Source organism: Phyllobates terribilis, unplaced genomic scaffold (assembly GCF_046119375.1).
Source record: "Phyllobates terribilis strain yellow unplaced genomic scaffold, ASM4611937v1 Scaffold_7__3_contigs__length_470593459, whole genome shotgun sequence".
In the NCBI taxonomy this organism is placed as follows: domain Eukaryota; kingdom Metazoa; phylum Chordata; class Amphibia; order Anura; family Dendrobatidae; genus Phyllobates; species Phyllobates terribilis.
The window spans coordinates 416,168,877-416,186,695 of record NW_027362767.1 but is presented as its reverse complement, the minus strand read 5'-3'; the positions used below and the strand labels follow the sequence as shown (position 1 = coordinate 416,186,695).

Below are 17,819 nucleotides of genomic sequence, written 5' to 3'. Positions count from 1 at the left end.
GGCCCCAGCACATGTTATAGAGGGGCTCCAGCACATGTTATAGATGGGCCCCAGCACATGTTATAGATGGGCTCCAGCACATGTTATAGATGGGCCCCAGCACATGTTATAGAGGGGCCTCAGCACACGTTATAGAGGGGCCCCAGTACATGTTATAGATGGGCTCCATCACATGTTATACAGGGGCCTCAGCACATGTTATAGAGGGGCCCCAGCACATGTTATAGATGGGCTCCAGCACATGTTATAGAGGGGCCTCAGCACATGTTATAGAGGGGCCCCAGTACATGTTATAGATGGGCTCCAGCACATGTTATAGAGGGGCCCCAGCACATGTTATAGATGGGCCCAGCACATGTTTTAGATGGGCTCCAGCACATGTTATAGAGGGGCCCCAGCACATGTTATAGAGGGGGCCCAGCACATGTTATAGATGGGCTCCAGCACATGTTATAGATGGGCTGCAGCACATGTTATAGATGGGCTGCAGCACATGTTATAGAGGGGCCCCGTACATCCCTCGTCCATTATATAATATATGGCTGCAAGTGATACCTGTATACACATCACACTCTCCTGTCAGAGGCGGAGCATTATATGGAGATACGCAGATAACGGAGATTACATAGGCGCCACTTATCTCTGACTGCAGGAGGTTTCAATACTCGGAACAGTCTCCAGTGTCCAGAAGTATCTATTGTTCCATCTCTATGAAAAAAAGAGGTTCTTCAGCAGTTGCAATGTGATTATTATACAGTTCTGTGTTTCATCTCCTGCAGAACCTCATAATACAGATCTCAGCTGCTGCAGAACCTCATAATACACCTCAGCTGCAGCAGAACCTCATAATGCACACCTCAGCTGCCGCAGAACCTCATAATACACCCTTCAGCTGCTGCAGAACCTCATAATACACACCTCAGCTGCCGCAGAACCTCATAATACACCCTTCAGCTGCTGGAGAACCTCATTATACACCTCAGCTGTATAAATTATATAGAATACACGGACCTGTATATCTGTACTCTGCCTGCGGCCGCTGATTTTCCTGCAGGACGACTTGTAATAGTCTTATAATTCTCAGTGGGGGAGGGGTGCGATCCTATATCTGTCTATCCTAAACACTCAATTGCACAATTAGACGGATTTATCCACCATCCACTTATAGTCCTTCTTTTATCGGTGGCCGGGAGAGCTATGTGCCCCCAGATGTTGGGCCCTGGGGCAGTTGCGGTCTCTGTAGCCCCCGTAGCTAATCCATCAGTCAGATCACAGTAAAGTGCATAGCTTGTGCCTGAAGACAGATATCGGAGGCGGCTCTTTATCTCCGTCTCCTAGAAATACATTTCTTCCCCAAGATTTCCTTGTATGAGAAAATGACAGCCTCATCACGATGCATGAAGCCATTCTCGGGCAAGTCACGACAAGATGGCTTCCATGTACAATCATTTTCTTTGTTAGCACATTAAGCAAGACTTTCCCCTTCTACAGACGTTCCCACGAGAGCAGCAACAGCACTTATAACAATACAACTCCCAGAGAAGTTCCTTAAAGGGGTTTTCCACTTTATCTTTACAGATGTTTGGGGACATGATTTTGTGACACTCACTGTTATATAAGCAGTACAGGTTCTCCTCCTCCTTTGTCACTGACCGCACAGTTCTCCTCTTCTCAAAATGACCACTAATGGATGATCATGTGACCAGACCTGTCCATCAGTCTCCTCCAATAGAAAAACTGCTTTCCCATGTGTAGTGTATTTTGATTGGACGAGACTGATGGACAGGTCTAGTCACGTGCTCCTCCTTCAACTGGCATTTTGTGCAATCTGTGAGAAATGAGGATGAAAACTTGTAATACTCATTTATTAGGAAGTACCACAAAGCCATGTTCTCAACACATTTGTTAAAATAAAGAGACAATGGACAACCCCTTTAAATATTACCAGGAACCTGTAGACAAGACATCTGTTCGCCTTCAAGGGTATAAACCACACAGATAGACCATCTGGTTGCTCTAGGACCCGTGTAGAGCGGGACCCAGTCCTGTTTGGTATCAGCCATGTTTTATGAGGTGGTGAGATCTGGTGTTGGGAATTGGACAAGCAGATGGAAATGGTATCAAGATGGGGGGAACAATCACAAGACTCTTCTGTCCTGGGTAGTAAAATCTGGCACATAATAGAAGGGTCTGCTTAACCTTAAGAGGCTTCTTGTAAAAAGGGGAGATTTCCCGAACTTCTGTAAACCTTATTGTCACTGGTTTACCACGACAGAGAGGAGTCAAAAGAACGCAGCGTAGTTTACGTACTCCTGTATTGAATGGAAGCACTTCTCCCTCTTATTAAATGGTGCTGGTTTCTTACAGCAGTGCAGGAGTTAGCTTGGAGTCTTTGGAGTCTCTGTAGCTTCCCTCTTGGAAGTTCTCAGCTGTGCAGTATTAGCCACTCCCCTCTCCTATATAGTCTCTGCTCTGACAATCTGCATTGCCAGTGTTAAGTCTTGTACAGCCTGGTGTGGAGTGGAGGATTCGGTGTTTGGTAAAGGCTTAAGGACAGTTGTTCTGTGACTTGCTTGGAGTTTTGGTTGTGTGCATAGTCCCTATCTCTTCTATTTTTGTTTACCTTCCTAATCCCTTCAGTGTTTTTCCTTTGTTGTCTGTGAGTTCATATTTTGTATGTTTGGTATTTTCATTTATCCCTGTACGTCCTTCCTTGTTTGTCTGGTTTGTGTATTTATATACACTATTCCTCCCCACTTCCTTGGGTGGGGAAGGGGATAATGACTGATTCAGGAGAACACCAAGGTACGTGGCCCTAGCATCTTCACCATCAGAAGTAACCTGGGAAGCAGGGATAGCTAGGGCGCACCTAGCGTTAGGGACAAGGTAGGAGCCCTTGGTCCTGGGTTATTAGGCAACAGTATCGTGACACCTTATGGAATCTAGTGATTCCAGTAGATCTTCTTCTGACCCACGGTCTTAAAAAGGTGGGAGATGAGGAGTGGGTGGCAGAAAATGGGTGTGGAGGAGGAATGGTGACAGCCAAAAAGTCTCAACCAATGCCAAGGTCTGCAAACCATTCAGCTACCTGTGACAACCATCTAAAGTTGGCATGTATGTATAAAAAAGTATATATATGTATAAACATTTATTTGATAAAGGTCAGAAGATTTAGACCTTTAATGATCAAGAGAACAAGGAGATCCCATTCTCAGCTCTTGGTTGTTCCAGTTTGGATTATGTTCAGATATATTGAAGTGGTGACAGCAAATCTATGTGCAATATAGTACACTGCCTCTCCATTCTACAGACTTGTTTGCCCTAGCCTAACACTGCTATAAAATTGTGGTTTCCAGGTCATAAGTGGGGCCTCATCAGCAATTCCTTTATCTGTTTACATATACAGATAGCTTATGACGTAAGTAATAACTGCATTTTTTCTCTCGTAATCCAGGATATCAGCAATAATCTCTAACCTTTCACCGTGAGCAGCAGCCGTGTGTCTGTGTGAACGTCCTGCTGGGTAAGATCCTATAAAGACAACCCGGTCTATACCTGAATATATCTACATATATACAGTACCATATGGACAAAAGTAGAACTACTAAAGACAAAATGTATACTGAAGGGAGAAAAGTATGTGCCCCCTCCACATTACACCTCCAGGAGCTTTCCTGACCTCCCATTCTAGCACCATAGACATTAATAAGGAGTCACCCCTCCTTTGCAAATATCACAGCCCTCAATCTTTCTGGGAAGGATTTACATGAGATTTTGAAGACGTCTGTGGGAATTTTTGCCCCTTCATCCAGGAAAGCATTTGTGAGGTCAGACCCCGATGTTAGGGAGAGGCCGGGCCCTCAATCTCCAGTCTAGTTCATCCCAAAGGCAATGGATGGGGTGGATGGGGTTGAGGTCCAGGCTCTATGTTCTTCCACCAAACTCCACCAACCATGTCTGCATGGAGTTTGTTTATGAGGAACAGAAAAGGGCCCTCACCGAATTGTTTCTACAAGGCTGGAAGCTACAATTGTCCACAATGTCTTGTGCTAAATCATTAACATATCCCTTCACTAGAACTAAAGAACTGAGGCCGACTCATAAAAAACACCCCCATGATAACCCCTCCACCAAACATTACAGCTGGCACAATGCAGTCAGGCGGTAACGTTCTCCTGGAATCACCAAACCCAGACTCATCCATCAGATGCCAGATAGAGAAAAGTGATGTCACACTTTTCCTCCAGAAAATAGCTGTGGTGGCTTTACACCACTCCATCCGACGCTCTGCATTGTGCTTGGTGATGTAAGGCAACATGCAGTAAGTTGGTCATGGAGTTGCTGCGGTTCCTTTCACTTTTCAATAATATCGCTCACAGATGATGGTGGAATATTTAGAGAAAGAAAAACCTGAATTTAATGATTAAGACGTGTGTCCCAATAGCTTTAGTCCATATAGTCCATATATGAACCGTGAAATACATCTGAACCTGGCCTAAGGCCTCATTGAGGTGCCGGTATGTCATGATCTGTGTACTTCTCGTGATTTCCGGACTGACCGCAGGTCTCCTGACTTGATCTCAAGATCCCAATAGGGATATATGGCTGTTGAGTTCATGGCCAGGACATCCACGGACAGGAGTCGCGGTCTGTACCCGGATATCTGAATGAGGCCTTACACAGATATATTAAATGGATCAAAGAATTGGGACACCCAATCCAAGTTTTTCATTCAAACCTCGGACTGTGATATACAGACGCCTCAATTCAGCCAAAAGAGGAATCTTATTGAAATTCTGCTTGCGTTAAAAAAAAGGGTTAATTTAAGTGTGTATTCACATGTTGCAAAAGAGCAGCCATGTCATTACTGCAATGCTGCAAAAAATGCAGCAAACCACCATGTCATTTTCAAAGTGTGGTGAAAGTCCTACATAGTTATCTGTGATTAGGGGGAATGCCCCCTTGCGTTAGGTGACATTTCCAGGCAGCCATATTAGTTGTCGTCCCGCTTTCCCACAAGCAGGGATATTTTTGGCTGACGCTCCATGTGGTTTCGGTCGGAGATGAGGCCTCGTTCGAAACATCTTAAAGCATCACTGGATATTGTTAAGCGTTATCTCGACAGAATTTACATCCCCTTCAAAGAGCGTTTCATGTAACATGTGGCGGCCATGTGAGGAGCGACTTAAAGGGTAGCGGCATGCGGCACCTTATTACCTCCCGCTACTCTCCTGTTTGATGTCATCTCTTCCTCTACTCTGAATCGCATTAGAGAGAGTTACAGGGAAGCTTTCATCCCGGGGAGACGTGTGTGGATTTGATAGGACCAGTGTAGAAACCGGTGAGTGTTGTTTTCCTCCGTCGTGATGTTATTAAAAGGACTAAAAAAAATCCCGTATTCGCAATGGAAAACTCATGAAATCATGGAGGGCAAGTGGTCTACACCATAAACTGTGTCCAGTTGTTGTGGAACTACAAATCTCATCATGCCAAGGCAGCCGCAGGCTGGGAGTTGTAGTAGTTCTACAACAGCTATAGAGCTATATACAGTGGTTACAATAAAGCCCGTTACCCAGACTGAGCATCATCTGCGCTCGTACTCACCGGCTGTGTTTGGCTTCAGTAGAGTCTGACCATGCGCTGGATGAAGTAATGTCCTCATCGGGGATGGTCCTGTCCTGCATACCCAGGGCATAGCGGCAAGTAGCTGCAGATAGTAGAAAACATGTATTAGATTCTGGTGACAAGAATGAGGAGCACAAAACTGCGTAGAGAAGTCGAGGACGTTCAGTAGTTATGCCAGGGCTGTGGAGTCGGAGTCGTGGAGTCGGAGCACATTTTGGTGGAGTTGGAGTCGGTATAAAATGAACCGACTCCGACTCCTAAAATATATAATAAATTGAGTACAGTAGTTCAATGCAGTTTGTGGGGAATATTTTTTCATGAGAATTTGGGAAAGTTATGAAATGTCCTATAAATGTCTGTCCTATTCCTGATCTAAGGGTTTAGACTTTTAGCTGAGAAGAATCTGTGCTACAGTAAATTTATCACTTAAACATGAGCCATGTATGAGGGGGTCGGAGTCGTGGAGTCGGTGGCATGGAAATTGAGGAGTCGGAGTTGGAGGTTTGTCTTACCGACTCCACAGCCCTGGTTATGACCGAGTATTAGTTTTACCACTGGACATCTTATATCTTTAGCATCACTATGTCTACGCTAGTGTTTGAGGACCCCCATCCGTAAGCTCTGGTGGTTCATTTCCTACCCCCCCCCCTACCCCCGTCTGTAAGCTCCAGTGGTTTACTGCCCAGTTCTTGAACTTTACTATGTCTACTCTTGTGCCTGAGGACCTCCTTCCCTACGGTCCAGTGGTTCATTGCCCCAGTTCCTGAACATTACTATGTCTGCTCTGGCAATTTAGGACCCCGATCCAAAAGCTCCAGTGGTTGATTTCCCTCGTTTCTGAACGTTACTTTGTCTACTTTACTTATTGAAAATCCTCATCCGTAAGCTTCAATGATTTATTGCCCAGTTCCTGAACTTTACTATCTCTACTCTTGTGTCTGTCTGAGGACCTCCTTCCCTAAGGTCCAGTGGTTTATTGCCCTCCTGTTCCTGAACGTTACCTAATCTAGTCTAGTGGATGAAGACCCCTCCCAGGCTCCAGTCGTTCATTGCCCCAGTTCCTGGACATTACTATGTCTACTCTAGTGTTTCAGGACCCTGTCCCTGTGGTCCAGTGATTCATTGCCCCAGTTCCTGAATGATAATGATTGAGGGTTACTAAGTTATGCCTAGTTGTTGGGATCCTTGTCCCTAGTGTACAGTGAGTCATTGCCCCAATTCCATCTCCAAATGTTTGAATGAGACTATGTGTAGTCTAGTTGCTGAGGACCCCCATACCTATGGTCCATTGCCTCAGTTCCTGAACTACTATGTCTACTCTAGTGTTTGAGGACACCCGTCCCTAGGCTCCAGGGCTTGATTACCCAGTTCCTGAAAATTACTATGTCTATTCTAGTGTTTATGGACCCCCATCCCTAGGCTCCAGTCGTTCATCTTCCCTCTTCCTGAACGTTACTATGTCTACTCTAGTGTTTGAGGGCCCCTGTCCCTATGGTCCAGTGATTCATTGCCCCAGTTCCTGAATGATAATGATTGAGGGTTACTACGTTATGCGTAGTTGTTGGGATCCCCATTCCTAGGGTCTGGTGAGTCATTGCCCCAATTCCATAGCCAAATTTTTGAGTGAGACTATGTGTAGTCTAGTTGTTGAGGGCCCCCATCCCTATGATCAAGTGGTTCATTGCCCCAGTTCCTGAAGAATAATGGTTGAGGGTTACTGTGTGTGTTCTAGTGGTTGAGGATCCCCATCCATAGGGTCCAATGGTTTATTGCCCCAGTTCCTGAAGGCCAGTCTTTGAGCGTTACTATCTGAAGTGTTTAAGGGTTTGGGGCTCCTGCCCTGGGCACCCAGTGATTCAGTGCGCCAGGACCTGATGCCCAGTGCTTGAGTGTGACTATGTGTAGTCTAATGGTTGAGGAATCCTGTGTCTACTATCAGTGCCTTAGTCCTTGCTGGAAAGTTTTTTAGTCACTCACTTATTTTACCAGAACTTGAAGACCCAGTCAACACTTACATGGATCAAAATGAGCATCTGGTTCGGCCAGGGAGGAGCCAATGAGAAGACCGAGCAAGACAATACGAGATGCCATCTTCATATCTTCTGTCAGTGACGACTCGTGAAATTGTGATCCATAATTCTCACTGCAAAGATGTAGAGTTCAAAGATGTAGTGTTACAGTCAGAGACTAGTAACGCGCAGTGGGATAGTACATATAGCTTAACGACTTTCTCCGGCAGTCTTATTAACAATTTAGGGAGCAATGCCACGCATGCACAGCCACCGCAGCATTTCGATAGGGAATTTCAGATTATGGTTCCCTGGCTCAGTGGGTATATTCCAGTGGTCAGACCTCCACCAATCAGCAAGTTGTAACCTATCCTGTAGATAGGTGAAAACTCGTAATGTTGGGAATTAACATTTAAGCGCAAGTCACACACATTAGAGAGCGGTAAACCGAAGCTAACCTGCCAGATTCCCCATACACATGCACGCTCAGCCCCACTGAGCCTGAATAAGTTCACAATAGGAAATGGGTAGAAAGCAGCTTCCAAACTCCTCTGGATGCAGCTTATCTCCCCAAGAATAAAAGGATCAAGCATGTTGAAATCCAGCTGCCTGATCCTTATCTCCCCTGACATTTGCCATTGAGAGAGAAAGTTGTAAGGCCCCCATACACATTAGATGATCAGCCATTAGATAGACATCTGATTTGTATGGACAGTTGTGTGTACTTTCTGGTACTCATGGAGGTCATTATATCCTACTACATTGTGCTACGTGCAGAGTTGGCTTAGTAGCAAAAATTAACAAAGTGTAAGAATACCCAGTCTGGCACTAAAACTAATGGCTCAGTGAGAAAATGCATGGTCAGACACAAAACAACTGGAAACGCTCGGTACTTCAGAGAGGAGATGAACAGTCTTAAAGTCATAAAAAGTTGCAATAAGAGGATTTAGGTTTACAAAGGTGGCACAGTGGGAACATATACAGTCCGACACTGATAGAGATGGCTTAGTAAGACAATATAGCAATAGCAGAAGCTATTCAGAAAGAAGATTCACAGCTATACTCACAGAGATGACACATTATTTGGTGACCCAGTTGATGTTCATGGTAATGGCTCAGTTAATAAATGCACCAAATGGCAACCATTTGAAAGGTTCAGTGGACTGGTGCACTAATCATGATGGATAAAGGCTATAGTGGAGTTTGGATGCACAAAGGTTATTCCAGGAATGTATGTCAGGAGTTGGATCATTAAGAAAACCAACACAAAGAACACACAGACTAGTGCAGGTAGACGCAGCCTTCCAAACCTGTTCTGGAGGTCGCACCTCGGGTTAACGATTCTGCAGAGAAGCTAAAGTTCCCGTAAAGACACCGAACTTATAGTAGTGCGCACACACTGATCTAATATACACACATGTGGATCTTACATATTGATCAAATGCAGACGTGAATTCTGCTGGATATTAGTGGAAACAGTCAGCAAGCTGGTCAATAGGCACATCTATAAACACTACATCACATTAACATATAGGGCCTGGAGTAAAGACCATGGCTGGCTCCAATTCATCAAAGTGTTTACGGCAGAAAACTGGCTTAAAACATTATGTAAAAGTCGCAAAATTCTTGAGCAACGTTGAGTTGTGCAAAAATGTTGTGCCTTTTGGTAACTTTTCCAAAATGGGCTGTGCTAGGGAGGAGTCGGCGCAGGGTGGGATATGGCGTGGCTACACCCGCCCGTCAAATTCATCAATAGTGGCGGCATGTCTTACGCCAGAAAAGTTACTCCGGTCCCTGACCAGAGTAATATTTCTGATAGGAAATTCATTAATGAATTCGGCTCACCTTATTCCTGCATGGTGGCTGCTGTAAGAACTGCTAAACTTAATGAATCGGGGCCTATGTGTCCTAAAAATTAATAGAACACAAAAAAATATACTGGAGGATTACAGCTCTGAATACTGCAGCTAAATTCACTTCTTTTTACATAAATCTGATTAATAAAGCAGTAAGACATATATGAGAGTGTGGCTGAGACTGGTTGCTAGGGACATTTTTCCCATATCCCTAGCAACCAAACTGTATTAAAGGTTTCATTAGATCTATAGCTAGAACTAAACTATGATCACAGAAAGAAGTGGAGGAGCATAGCTGGTACCGTGCTATTTCCTATCTCAGACGGCTTTATTAATCAGATTTTTCTCACATTATGTTTATTCCAGATTAATCCAGCTCTGTAAGAAGCTTTTACAGGACCCTAAACCCGGTCCTCATCCCAATGCCAACCTATGTAATCCGAGACAGACTGGTTGCTAGGGGACATTTTGACAGACAACTACACATATCCCTAGCAACCAAACTGTGTTAAAGGGGTATTCCCATCTCCAAGATCCTATCCCAATATGTAGTAGGTGTAATAATAATAATATTAGCAAATGCCTCCATTTAGTATAGTTTTTCTGATTCGCTATGTCGCTTTCCTCATGTGCAGGTATTGCAGGACCTTTGGTATCTATGGTTATGACCACCCGCAATTAGCCAACTGTCACTATATCAGTGGTCGACTCGAGACCATGGATACCTAAGGTCCTGCAATACCTGCACATGATGAAAGAGACATAGCAAATCAGAAAAACTATACTACATTTCTAATTGGAGGTATTTGCTAATATTATTATTATTACATCTACTACATACTGGGATAGCATCTTGGAGATAGGAATACCCCTTTAACTGTTATTTGATCCATGTCTAGATTAACATTTTGCTCACAGAAGGAAGTGGAGAAACATATATGTAGATGATACCTTTAGCTATTTCCTATCTCAGCCGGTTTTATTAATCAGATTTTTCTTAGAATATGTATATTCTGATGAATCCAGCCATGGAAGAAGCTTTTACAGCAGTGATTGGCCATTTATAGCTCCCAGCTGTTGTAACACAACATCTTCCAGCATGTCCTGGCAGCCTGTGGCCGCACAGCTGTTGTGACACAACTCTGTGAATGATGTCAGGATTTTCTGGGTCATTATAACCCCCTCAATCTGCATTACCCTCAAGCTCTGTTCACATCTCGGTCAGTCATTACGTCCAACATACATGTCGGATAATGCTCTGCGGTGCCGTAGACTGCGGCGGACACAGGCAGTCCATTGGCACATGGTTGGACATGTCTGGAGGCACTCCATAAACGTACATCCTGAATGTGGCAGCTCGTCACCAAGCAACATGAACCACACTTTAATTATATATGTGCCCCAATGTCCTGACCATTATGGATCTGAGATCGACATGGAGGGACACAATATAGAAGACGCTTTTCTCTTATTATTTTTTTTTCCAACAATAATATAAATTCTCAATCCCAATCTCAAAAATACACATTCCGTTAAAATGGCAAAACATGCGGCAAAAATTCAAAAATTGCGGTGGTTCCAAAAGTCATTCCGTGTATGGCCACTTAAAGGTTACGGGCTGATTTCCCCTATAGGGGATACTGTCATATCTATAGGAGACACTGTATAGCGTGAAAAGCAGCGAGCGACCACCGTGAATCCTGAACCGTCACCATTTTTCCCTAATATAATGCACAAGTGTGGACATGTTGGAGAAAGCAGAAAAACCACAGCGCGTCCCCTGCGAACACCACTCCGCTTGCAGGCTGCTTCCCCCTCTCCTCCCTTGTATGTGAACACCTGTGCTGGAGACAGCCCCGGCCATGTCACTTTCCCTCTTCCTTCTCCACTTTATCCCACTTTCTTCATTGTCTTATTCTGAAGCCACTTTCTGTCCACCTGACCCTCCCTGCGGCCATTGTTCTTGGCCCCCTTGCACCTTTCTGTGCCCCCTTCCCTCTTCGCCCACTTACTTGTATCCAGGTCCAGGTTGTCTTAAGAGTGTGACATATTCTCGGGGCTTTCTCCCATGGGACAGACAGGAACTAAATTATCTGTGTCTCTTCCCTCCTCCTCCCCAGATCCCTCCTCTCCACCTAGGGCAGCATTCACTTGTCTCTGCTCCCCTCCCCTCCATTCTCCTTAACTCATTCTCTCACTGCTCTAATCTCCATTTCTCACACTCTTTCCTCTGCTTCTTACTGCCTGGACATTTCCTTACATTTAAGCGCTATTTCCTCCGGTCACTTCCCATCCTGAACCCCCAAAAGTCAGGATCAGTAATGTAATGTATGTACAAAGTGACTGCACCAGCAGAATAGTGAGTGCAGCTCTGGGGTATAATACAGGATGTAAGTCAGGATCAGTAATGTAATGTATGTACACAGTGACTGCACCAGCAGAATAGTGAGTGCAGCTCTGGAGTATAGTACAGGATGTAACTCAGTATCAGTAATGTAATGTATGCACACAGTGACTGCACCAGCAGAATAGTAAGTGCAGCTCTGGGGTATAATACAGGATGTAACTCAGGATCAGAACACGATAAGTAATGTAATGTATGTACACAGTGACTGCACTAGCAGAATAGTGAGTGCAGCTCTGGAGTATAATACAGGATGTAACTCAGGATCAGTACAGGATCAGTATTGTAATGTATGTACACAGTGTCTGCACCAGCAGAATAGTGAGTGCAGCTCTGGAGTATAATACAGGATGTTACTCAGGATCAGTAATGTAATGTATGTACACAGTGACTGCACAAGCAGAATAGTGAGTGCAGCTCTAGAGTATAATGCAGAAAGTAACTAAGGATCAGAACACGATAAGTAATGTAATGTATATACACAGTGACTGCACCAGCAGAATAGTGAGTGCAGCTCTGGAGTATAATACAGGATGTAACTCAGAATCAGTACAGGATCAGTAATGTAATGTATGTACACAGTGACTCCACCAGCAGAATAGTGAGTGCAGCTCTGGAGTATAATACAGGATGTAACTCAGAATCAGTACAGGATCAGTAATGTAATGTATGTACACAGTGACTGCACCAGCAGAATAGTGAGTGCAGCTCTGGAGTATAATACAGGATGTAACTCAGGATCAGTAATGTAATTTATGCACACAGTGACTGCACCAGCAGAATAGTGAGTGCAGCTCTGGGGTATAATACAGCATGTAACTCAGGATCAGTAATGTAATGTATGCACACAGTGACTGCACCAGCAGAATAGTGAGTGCAGCTCTGGGGTATAATACAGGATGTAACTCAGGATCAGTACAGGATCAGTAATGTAATGTATGTACACAGTGTCTGCAGCAGCAGAATAGTGAGTGCAGCTCTGGAGTATAATACAGGATGTTACTCAGGATCAGTAATGTAATGTATGTACACAGTGACTGCACAAGCAGAATAGTGAGTGCAACTCTGGAGTATAATGCAGGATGTAACTCAGGATCAGAACACGATAAGTAATGTAATGTATGTACACAGTGACTGCACTAGCAGAATAGTGAGTGCAGCTCTGGAGTATAATACAGGATGTAACTCAGGATCAGAACACGAAAAGTAATGTAATGTATGTACGCAGTGACTGCACTAGCAGAATAGTGAGTGCAGCTCTGGAGTGTTATACAGGATGTAACTCAGGATCAGTACAGGATAAGTAATGTATGTACACAGTAACTGCACCAGCAGAATAGTGAGTGCAGCTCTGGAGTATAATACAGGATGTAACTCAGGATCAGTTCCGTAATGTATGTAGACAGTGACTGCACCAGCAGAATAGTGAGTGCAGCTCTGGAGTATAACACAGGATGTAACTCAGGATCAGTACAGGATCAGTAATGTAATGTATGTACACAGTGACTGCACCAGCAGAATAGTGAGTGCAGCTCTGGGGTATAATACAGGATAAAACTCAGGATCAGTAATGTAATGTATGTACACAGTGACTGCACCAGCAGAATAGTGACTGCAGCTCTGGAGTATAATACAGGATGTAACTCAGGATCAGTACAGGATCAGTAATGTAATGTATGTAAACAGTGATTCCACCAGCAGTATAGTGAGTGCAGCTCTGGAGTGTAATACAGGATGTAACTCAGGATCAGTAGTGTAATGTATGCACACAGTGACTGCACCAGCAGAATATTGAGTGCAGCTCTGGAGTATAATGCAGGATGTAACTCAGGATCAGTAATGTAATGTATGCACACAGTGACTGCACCAGCAGAATAGTGAGTGCAGCTCTGGGGTATAATACAGGATGTAACTCAGGATCAGTACAGGATCAGTATTGTAATGTATGTACACTGTGTCTGCACCAGCAGAATAGTGAGTGCAGCTCTGGAGTATAATACAGGATGTTACTCAGGATCAGTAATGTAATGTATGTACACAGTGACTGCACCAGCAGAATAGTGAGTGCAGTTCTGGAGTATAATGCAGGATGTAACTTAGGATCAGTATTGTAATGTATGTACACTGTGTCTGCACCAGCAGAATAGTGAGTGCAGCTCTGGAGTATAATACAGGATGTTACTCAGGATCAGTAATGTAATGTATGTACACAGTGACTGCACAAGCAGAATAGTGAGTTCTGCTCTGGAGTATAATGCAGCATGTAACTAAGGATCAGAACACGATAAGTAATGTAATGGATGTACACAGTGACTGCACCAGCACAATAGTGAGTGTAGCTCTGGAGTACAATGCAGGATGTAACTCAGGATCAGTAATGTAATGTATGTACGCAGTGACTTCACCAGCAGAATAGTGAGTGCAGCTCTGGAGTATAATACAGGATGTAACTCAGGATCAGTACAGGATCAGTAATGTAATGCATGTACACAGTGACTGCACCAGCAGAACAGTGAGTGCAGCTCTGGAGTATAATACAGGATGTAACTCAGGATCAGTACAGGATCAGTAATGTAATGTATGTACACTGTGACTGCACCAGCAGAATAGTGAGTGCAGCTCCTGAGTATAATACAAGATGTAACTCAGGAACAGTACAGGGTCAGTAATGTAAGGTATGTACACAGTGACTGCACTAGCAGAATAGTGAGTGCAGCTCTGGACTATAATACAGGATGCAACTCAGGATCAGTACAGGATCAGTAATGTAATGTATGTACACAGTGACTGCACCAGTAGAATAGTGAGTGCAGCTCTGGAGTATAATACAAGATGTAACTCAGGATCAGTAATGTAATGTATGTACACAGTAACTGCACCAGCAGAATAGTGAGTGCAGCTCTGGAGTATAATACAGGATGTAACTCAGGATCAGTTCCGTAATGTATGTAGACAGTGACTGCACCAGCAGAATAGTGAGTGCAGCTCTGGAGTATAACACAGGATGTAACTCAGGATCAGTACAGGATCAGTAATGTAATGTATGTACACAGTGACTGCACCAGTAGAATAGTGAGTGCAGCTCTGGGGTATAATACAGGATATAACTCAGGATCAGTAATGTAATGTATGTACACAGTGACTGCACCAGCAGCATACTGGGTGCAGCTCTGATCAGCTGCTAGTCAGTGTGCTGATTACGGGTGTGGTGGCTGCAGATCCTGCTGTGAGCTCCTGATCTCTGAGAAACCAACACCTCTCCACCTGGGGACCTGCTCTCTCTCTTTCCCAGAGAGAGAGCGGGTTTCTGGGATGAGTGAAGGAGCCAAGTCCCAGGCTTCTGCTTCCCGAACCAGGCCGGCGGGGGGCAGAAGAAACCAGCAACCGGCCTGCACATCAGAGGACTCGGGGGTGAGACGCTGCACCAGGAGTCGCAGCAATGTGGCTCCTACTCCTCCCGGGATTGTCGAGACCCCTAGAAGCCGCAAGGCTTCCAGCATGGAGGTAAAGCCTGACAGCGGCGTGCATGACGGTGCTCCTTCCGGAGGAAAGCGGAGTGCTCACGGAGGTGAGGCCGACCTCCCTGAGGGGGGTTGGGCGCTGCAGGGACCCCGGGAGTCTGTGTCCACCTATGCCTCCCGGGTCATGATCCGCCTCCGTGAGTATGAAGATGCCAGTAAGCTCATCAGGAGGCTCCGGGAGGAGCTGCGTTGCACAAGCGCCAAAGCTGCGGGGGCCTCCAAACAGAGCAAGGCTAAACTCCAGGCCGAGGTAAAGCGACTGACCAGCGAGATTCACCTGGTGGAACTGAGGAAAGCTGACATCAGGGAGCAGAGTGGTCATTTCAAAGAAAAACTAATAAATGAAGACCGCTTTAGAGAAATGGCTGATACCAGAGAGCAAAGGCAGATGGGGCTGCAGCCTGAGAGCCAGGTGGATGATGAGAGTGATGATTACCAGCAGGAAGCCCCACCTGGCAGCCTGCAAAGTCACCCGCAGGCCACGTGCAGCGAGCTCCCTGCAGGACAAGCGACAGTGACATCCGGTCGCAGTTCTGCCGGCTCTGGGGAGGACAGTGACAGCAGCGGCCAGGGAGGGGCGCTAATGGCGGAGATTAAGCTCCTGGAGTCCCCAGTGTGCCTCCAAAACTTCCATCTTGGTGACGATCTACCAGAAGAGGCACCTGGGGGCCACAAAAAGGCAAAGAAGACCAAGCCAAAGCTGCAGGAGGCGGTAAGATATGTATATGCCCCCCTCCCTGTACCCCCTGAGTCGGCGGCAGGCTCAGCTCGCTGTATAAGCCCCGTTGCCCAGCCCAGCCCGGGTTCTGCTGTGGATCCGGTGCAAAGGCGCGGGGAGATTACAGAGCGCGGTAGTGAGGCGCAGAGCTCCGTCTCTGCTTGTAGTAGCGGGGACGCAGCAGGAGGTGCATCAGCCGAGAGGCTGGACAGTGAGGGCGACCCGGCGGTGGGTGTTCCATCAGGCCACGATGCTGTGGTGCGCTCCTCAGTGGGAGGGGGGAGCAGCCCGGTGTCGGGGGCAGCTCCGGTAGCCTCGGCACCTCTGAATGCTGTTGCCGCTGATCACTTAGTTGAGAAGCGGCGGCAGTGTGAGGGGGCTGTCGGGGCTGAGCGTTCCGGTCCTCCCACGAAAGTGCTATTTTGTGTTGGCGTCGCTGGTCCGGAAGATCCTGATGCTAAAGATCAGCGGCGCCTAACAGCATCTAAAGATCAGCGGCACATTATTCCGAATGCCAAACAGCGGAAATTACCGACCAATGATGTGGAGGGCACACATAAGACCGGGGGTGAGGTCGCCTCCAGTTCTATGGAGGTGACTGAGCCCCTTGTGCCTGATGCGGAGGTCAAAATGTCATCCGCCATTGTTACTGGTCCAGCAGGAATGAATGTGGTGGTGGGGGTGAATGAGGCTAATTCATTGTCTAGTGGTGTGGTTGCTGGTTTGGTGGAGGGTGAGATGGAGGTGGGTAATGGTGTTGCTGTTCGGGCTGATGTGGTCACTGGTCCGGTTGCCCCCCGGGGGTGGCAACACCTGTCCAAAGTTATGCCAGTGTCACCTCCGAGGCAAATAGGGCATCCTCCTTGTCTCCGGGCTTTGGGGACGGCATGTTGCAACGGCGCCTTCTGGAGGCTCTAAAGAAGGGGGAGAGATCACTAATGGTAGAGGGTCGAGAGGTTGATCTATCCTTCTGGATAGAGAGGCATGGCCTCGGGGCCTTCCGAGAGCAAAAAGGGGGGGATACAGTGTGGTCCCTCCCAACAGCCGGGCCAGGCAGTGTGCGTAGGAATGTGGTCCGTCTTCGGTGGAGGGGCAGTGATGCATGTCCTCCAAGGTCTAAAGTTGTGGAGCTCCTGCTGAGGATGGGCTTCAAGGCGATTGACATCTACGCCTTGACACATCCCTATTCCACGCCTGAGTTTGATATCAGCTTTGTTCGGCCGGAGGGGCTTGAGCTCTTCTGGGCGAATTATGAGCTGACAAAAAATGAGCCCGGCTGGCGAGACTTTGCCGTTCAGGTAGTGTCTCGCCAAAACCAGATCAAGAAAGTGACCGTGATGACTCGTAACGAGTCGCTTTCTTGCTATGACATCATGACGTGGCTTGGTCGGTATGGAGAGGTGGTGGAGATGCCAAAGAAAAACCGCGACGAGTTTGGTATCTGGTCAGGGGCTTGGACGTTTATGGTAAAACTTAAGCGTTCAGGTGGTACGGTTGCCCACATTCCATCGTCTGCCTTTCTGGGTAGGGATCGTATCCTGGTCTTCTACCAGGGGCAACCGAAGCTCTGTCACAGGTGCGGCGACCCCACACACTTCAGTGCAAACTGCACCGTGCAGAAATGCGCGTTGTGTGGGGGTGTCGGCCATCTTGCCGCCTCTTGTGTGGAGATTAGGTGCCACCTGT

General features: G+C 46.2%; 1 protein-coding gene across 5 annotated transcripts in view; it reads right to left on the bottom strand.

The window, feature by feature from the left end:
- DDR1 (discoidin domain receptor tyrosine kinase 1) overlaps positions 1-17,819 on the bottom strand; it is a 144,579-nt gene that overhangs the window by 58,231 nt on the left and 68,529 nt on the right. For 3 of the 5 annotated variants that reach the window (XM_073641770.1, XM_073641773.1, XM_073641774.1), the window contains exons 1-3: positions 11,503-11,658; positions 7,641-7,768; positions 5,605-5,707 (exon numbers count right to left, since the gene is read on the bottom strand). In XM_073641770.1, coding sequence (XP_073497871.1) covers positions 5,605-5,707; positions 7,641-7,722 — 185 coding nt within the window. In that variant the 5' untranslated portion in view covers positions 7,723-7,768; positions 11,503-11,658. Of the gene's footprint in view, positions 1-5,604; positions 5,708-7,640; positions 7,769-8,701; positions 8,899-11,502; positions 11,659-17,819 lie in introns of those variants that run through there. The other 2 variants (XM_073641772.1, XM_073641771.1) reach the window with 2 other exon arrangements.